Source organism: Ylistrum balloti, unplaced genomic scaffold (assembly GCF_031769215.1).
Source record: "Ylistrum balloti isolate Yb309-2 unplaced genomic scaffold, AGI_CSIRO_Ybal_v1 Utg369616, whole genome shotgun sequence".
Classification (NCBI taxonomy): domain Eukaryota; kingdom Metazoa; phylum Mollusca; class Bivalvia; order Pectinida; family Pectinidae; genus Ylistrum; species Ylistrum balloti.
In genome coordinates, this window is record NW_026781889.1 from 22,353 (window position 1) to 29,596 (window position 7,244).

The 7,244-nt window shown below is 33.7% G+C and overlaps 1 protein-coding gene across 1 annotated transcript; it reads left to right on the forward strand.

The window, feature by feature from the left end:
- Positions 1-989: 989 nt before the first annotated feature.
- On the forward strand, positions 990-5,525 carry LOC132548467 (uncharacterized). The gene is made up of 2 exons (XM_060212341.1): positions 990-1,860; positions 5,182-5,525. The coding sequence occupies exons 1-2, from the start codon at positions 990-992 to the stop codon at positions 5,523-5,525; spliced, it is 1,215 nt and encodes a 404-aa protein (XP_060068324.1).
- Positions 5,526-7,244: the final 1,719 nt, after the last annotated feature.

Below are 7,244 nucleotides of genomic sequence, written 5' to 3' on the forward strand. Positions count from 1 at the left end.
TCTTGTTATTTGGATGTTATGTGTGCGTACGTGTTAGCTAAGAGGGTCGTGTAGGGCAACTCGCTATGCGGTCACGGTTTTAGCTTGACCAGCGGCAGTAGCCGTGATGCTAGGCGGTCAGGGCCTGGATTGACCAATCAGCGAGGCGCGCACCTCTTCGTGATTTTGACCGCGTCATATCTTCATCACTCCTCATAATTTTTCTGCTGCTGTGATTACGTTTAATATCTTTCGAAGTCCCACCCATACCACACTCCCACATTTTGTCTTGAGCCAGCTTACATATCCATGTTTTTTTGTTTTTTGTTTTTTTTTTTAAATTCAAACTTATGTTTGTATGCCGACAATTTGTACCCCATCTTTTTGTTGTACATATAGACTGAAGTTAATGTCATTCAGATCTATATATTATATAACAACAGTGATTGATATTGTGGTTGTATTTGAAATGTTCCTGTCATTTAATAAATGACCATTTGACAACATTTCTTTTCCCTGTTGTTTTGTTTTTGTTTATAAGACATGTACAACAATTAACAAGCTGCAGTCTCTGAGCTGGGTTACCATGCTAACACAAATATTTTTGTTTCACTCTCCTTTACAACGTATGTTGTTCATTGATGCGTGCAAGTTATCCGAGTGTGGAAGTGTGTTCGTGTCTGAGTGTAAGAGTGCTTGTAGCATAGTACGCAATAATGAATGCTTGCAAGGACGACTATATACCATTCAAACATTGAAATATTTCATGTGCATTGTTGAATCTTATAGGCTGTAAGGCTATCATATGAAAGCATTTGAAATTGCAAGTAATCCTTTTAACAGTATTTATCTGCCCACGTGTTAAAAAGTGGGTCAATCGTGTAGCGTCTGATACGTGAGTGATGCGTTACACCTGAACGGTCACACTACATATACCCATTCACTCACCCCAGGCAGACAGTGCATACGTGTGTTGCGCCCTGTATATAGCTACACAGTTCTGTGAAATCATGCCGGAACCTACAATCGACTGGAGAGGAAATACATTTCATAACTTTGGGACTGTTTTCGACATCGTCCAGAGTGTTGTCATTTGCTTCTTATATCTGTCATCTTTAACAGCGGTGATAAGTGCCATTCGAACGCGATGCAAAAATCGCTCTCTGATTATCATATTAGCCGTTACGGGCATATTGATACAAACGATTTATCTACTAGCTCCTTACCGGGTTGGATTACTAAACTCCAATAAATGGAAAAACATTTTTGCAGAAAATGATTCTGATATGCCGACGGATAGTCTTACTGCTGCAAACACCGATGCTTTGAGATTACCTAGACATAAGTATGAACCATCGGACATTCAATTGTATGGGAATGTGATTGTCTACATGACACAGGAAGGGGAAATTACCAACACAAAATACCCAAACATGATGGACAAATCATTACTGGAGGAGAAAATGGATAATGAACAATATGCTGTGACAAAACAAGCCAAGTCATGGAGTGAGATTCGAAGCGACGATGGATTTAGATGTGCCGACCTCAGATTGCCGACCCTTTTTCTTTATAGCTTGATTTTCATATGCCTATCGTTAGCCTGTGTCAGACAAAACAAGGCAGTGAATCTTAAGCCTATGGTCAAATTTTGTATGTTGATATATGTCGCTACCTTGACGTCAACACTCACTTTCCTGTACACATTAATGCCATCTGACAATACTGATATATTTACAATGCGAAAACCCTTGGACAACTTGATGCTGAGTATCTGCTCACAAAACGTCCGGAATATGTTCCCGACTTTCATCTTCGAGACATTTGGTCTCTATTTGCCTACTGTTGGAGTGTTACTGGTGGCTCTGTACTGGAAAACAGGTAAATCACAGCGATATAAAACATTTGGTAACACTATTCACTGCCTGTTGTGGATTCTTTTATTAACCTCTTTCAAGTGAACAGTTGAATATATGTTGCACTATTTTTGAGAAGGGTTCCTAATCGTTGAATACTCTTTAATATCCTCAGATATAACAGTTTTCATATGCTTTAACAATCTATACAAACCATCCCAAATATTCAATGAATTCCAAAATATCTGAATATTTGGCATTGAGGTAAATCTATTATTCGTCCATTGAAACATTTTGGAGAAGGAATTCTTGCATACAAAGTTTTGGATTATTTTAATTTTGGGGAAGATGTAATAAAATGGGTAAAATTTCTACAAAAAAAATCAAGCTCAGCTATTAATCAAGGGGGAAATTTGTCTCCATTTTTTTGAATTCAGAGAGGCTGTAGGCAGGGAGATCCAATCGCACCATATATATTTATAATGTGTGCTGAAAGTTTAGCTATTAGAATAAGGAACAATAAAAATATAAAAGGTATTGATGATATTCCGATTTTACTTTCTCAATATGCAGTGACACTACACTTATTTTGGATGGTATAGAGAGATCACTTAAAGAGTCAATAGATGAACTAAAAGCTTTTGCAAAAATATCTGGATTAAAAATAAATGTTTCTAAAACGCAGGCTATTTAGATTGGGAGTAAAAAATATAGGGATGAAGTTGTGTACCCTGAATTAAATTTACAGTGGGGAAATAAAAAATTTAATACTTCTAGGCATTGAGTTTCATGTGGATCTACACCGAATACCTAAATTAAACTATGATAAAAAACTAGTAAAGATAAAGGCACTCATTAGAACTTGGGAAAGAAGAATTTTGACTCCAATAGGTAGAATTCATATTATAAAGGCATTATTATTTTCTCAGTTTAATCACCTCTTTATCTCATTGCCAAATCCAGATGATTATTTTCTGAAAAAGTTAAACACAGAACTATACTGTTTTTTTATGGAAAAGTAAGGTGGATAAAGTTAAAAGAGATATAACTATTAAAAAATACATTGATGGGGGTCTAAAAATGATACATGTAAAATCTTTTATCGAATCTCTTAAGTTAACATGGTTAAGAAGACTCTATACAAGCCCAAGTAAATGGCAAGTAATTTTGAGAACTTTTGTTGATAATCATATTTTAGCTAATTGTGGACCTGAATATATTTCAATATGTCATAAAAAATGATGTTTCCATGGATAAACTTAACAAATAAACACATTTTAAAACAATCCCCAGATATATTGGCCAAAACACCATTATGGTATAATAATGTAATAAAAGTAAATAACCAGTGTATTTTTACAGGGATTAGTATAATAAGGGTATAATTATTATCTGTGACTTAATCAATAGAGACACTAATTTGTTTTACTCTTTTCAGGAATTTCAACAGGTCTTTGGTATTAGTATAAACTTTCTTTATTACCAAGGAATTATTTCAGCTGTTAGAAAACATATAAAGAAACAAGACTTACCATTTCCTATATATCCTTTCATACCGATTCACTTAGAAATACTTTTCCGCAGTAAAAAAAGGGACAAAAGATTTCTACTATTTACTCTACAAAAATAATACTATGTCTCCTGGAATAAAAAAATGGGGTGACAACTTTAATTTTGATAATGAAACATGGAGGAAAATATACAAAATGCCTTTTCAAATTACCAAAAATTCAAAATTACAATGGCTTCAATACAGAATCAATCAACATATTCTAACAACAAACCCATTCTTATTTAAGGCAGGAATAGCGGATAGTCCCTATTGTAATTTTTGTAAAACTTATATCGAAACAATAGAACATACCCTATGGGAATGTGATAAGGTTCAGGATATGTTACAAAATATTGAATTTTTATTAGATGCTTTAATGATCCCTTTTGCTTATAATAAAGAGACTTTTATCTTTGGACTTTACAATCAAGAAGGTATAAGAACATCAATAGACAGCACAATTATTTTAATTATAAAACAATCTATTTATTCATCAAGATGCTTACAAAACAATCTATCAATAAATGGTCTGAAAAAAGCAATAAAGGACACCTACATTACACAAAAATACATTGCAGCAGGTAAAGATGACACTTACAATAACAATTTTCAAAATGAATGGAAAAAATGGCAAAATCTCCTGAATCTTCAATTTGCTGCATTTCACTTTTAAGACATGTGCAATAGCAATACCCAATTGAAATACACAACTTAATTGCTTGCCACAGCCCATTTCTATATAAAGGACCCCATTGGAAATAAGTCAGTATTTAACTTTATGGGTTATCCTAGATAGATACTGGCATATTTTACAAGTCTAATTATAGCATGCACAATCAAATTTTAATTTATTCTTATCTTCTGTGATACAGTTTCTTAGAATCAACTGTGATCATTTCTTATAATTAATGTGATTTTATAGAATATCGTTTCAATGTAAAATTGTTTGCTATGTATTTATCAGAATAAACAGGGACGTATAATACATCTGTATTATACGTCCCTGGAATAAATATTATTACTATTATTATTTCTGAACATCAGATATCGCCATAACGTGGGCGGAGTTCTGAGCTGTCAATCACCTGACACCGCTATTGTGGTTACGGGGAATTCTGAAACGAAAACAGACTCTGAGAAGTCATTAGGAATGGAAATATTCTTTATATTATGGCTGGAGTCAGGATTTTTAGATGCTTTAGTCCCAGACAACACCCAAAAAGTATTATATCGAAAGGCCTACCGACTGTCTTTCCAGTGCCTTTTCACTTACGTCAGCCATTGCAGTCACGGGAAATTACGGAAAACCCCTAATATCCCTAAGTCATTAAAAGACTGCAAAGATTGAATAAATCATGACTTGAATTGAGATGGGAATGGTTTTAGTTTCATTCATCACCCGTAAAATTAGTGTAACATTTATAATAACTGTCTTTTCGGTAATTCTGTTGTCTTTTCGGTAAATGGCTGTCTTTTCGGTAATTCGTCGTACCCCATTATATGTACCATTTCAATTAATCCAGAGCGATTTACCGCGATTCCTTGCCCAAAACCAATCAATAAATAAAGAAATCGAAAACAAAAACAACAAAAGAAAATCCGATAGATATGGAACCATTTTGTGACAGCTTTGGTTTTAACTTGAAATTGAGAAAAACGTTTTGATAATAGAATGTGTATATTGAACCAAGACTGCTAAATCCATTGACGCAAAAAAATATAGACGTTCATATACATACATGAATTATTGATTAAAAATGTCAGAAATCAGAAAAAAATACTCGTGTTTTGTAGGGAATACAAAGGAGAAAGGAGATAGACGATGTCATGTCTTTCAGGAATGCCGAACAGTACACGGTGAAGATTGTATGGCATGCAGTGGAGCAAACAATGTCGTCGGACATATTCTTTTGTGTTACGTTGGTTTCCTTTTCATTGTTCGTCCGATACATTACACATACACGTATGTAACACACGACAAGTTTTACGACGTATGGATTATCATATGTGTGATGATAATGTGTGCTGGCGTTTCTGTGAACAGTGTTTTCAATGTAGTTTCAAGTAAATTTAACAATGAAAACGCTGTCAGTGTTGACGAGCACACGTCACTTAGCAAAGAGCAAAACATTACATAAACTTTGCGTGTTCAAAGGAAAATATATGTGACTTTGCTGATATATTTATTTTCATTTTTAATTCTGAATCTATGAAATTATTTGCAACTTATATATATTTACAGCGTAAGGAAAACTTTGATCAATGTACAAATATCATTCATAACCGTGTGTGATACAAGTATATTTGTGTTGTAAATACGAGCCTTCTGATGTAGATTATATTTTCATTGCTTGAATATTAAAAAGATTTTTTTCCTGAATTACCCATGTCTCTTATCTTATCTGTAAATATAGATATTCTGCTTTACACGTTTATCATACTATGGAATTGAATTATTGGGGAAGTAGATCAATGTGTGAATTATATGTTGTCAATATGTGCCTTATATTTTAAAATGAATAACCTAGTCACCCTCAAACAGGCATTGTTTTCAGCTTCAAAGTGTGTTTAAAATCTTAAATATGTTAATAATTACCATCTCAGAATTAAACAATTAAAATTAAAGAAATTATGACACACGGGAATGACCTGGTACACGTAAATACACAACCACGATCGATGCAGAGACTGTCTCTAACATAGAGTCGGTCGTTTAAAAAAGATGGACGGGTATGTTTGAATATGCATTTATATATATGTATATCTGATAATGCTAAACATGTACAAAGAAACAACAATAAACAATTTAATGGCGGTATTTATACATTATTTGAAATCCTGTAACAAAATAAATTACAAAAAAAAATTTTTTTAATCCAATATAAGTGCTGTTCTTATGGCATGGAATTCTGCTCTTAACGGAACAGAAATCTACCGCAACAACATAGCAAGATATATCATTGAGTAAAATATATCTTAATGAAGCTAATAGTAGACAGAAAACTTAATTATAGTAAACGAGCATTCACAACATTCTTCAATGTTAACCAAACATTTGATGCCAAATTAGACGCCTACGAAACACAACATTATAACGTAATATGCTTTTTGGAGCTTACATATGAACTTATGTGATTTAACTATTAGTTCATTGCGGTACAACAGTTCATATATCAATTTCTAAGTTCAGATAGATTCTTACGAAGATAAAGCATCGGTAACCCTGATGCCGCTATAATGTATAGTAGCGATGTTCTTGTGTACACGTATTCAATAAAAAAACGTTTGCCATTGGTTTAAAATAAAAACTAATAATAAATTTGGAAGTCATGCCGCGCACAGATACTTATCAAGGGTTAGAAACCAGTAAAGCTAAGCGACTGCATTCGATTATAGATAGACTTTGTTTGAATTGTTTTTTTACTAAGGACAAAGCATTGTCGATAACGCCTTGTTATTTTGTTTGACTTGACTAACCAGGAAAAATGAAAGTCACCGTCATACCTGGGTAACCATGGTAAAATTCACTTAATGTACCGTAAGGCTTGTGAGAACTTTAGGTATTCAGCTCGACTAGTTGAGCGTCAAACTAGTAAACCAGAGGTCGCTGATTTGGATCCTAGCAGAGGCATTGAAATAGATTAATAATAATGTCTGTTAAAATGGTCCAAATGTAGAGACTTAGGACTGATACTTCACACTTTCCCCAAGCATCGCTGTATTGTAACCCATGGAAACTCAAAGTCGAGCTATTTCCTAGAAAAAGACGTTTGTAAACCTAATAAAATTCTAGCACTAGTAAGAACTGCTCTTTAGCTCGATCGGTTGAGCATCAGACTGGTAAGGCAGAGCTTCCG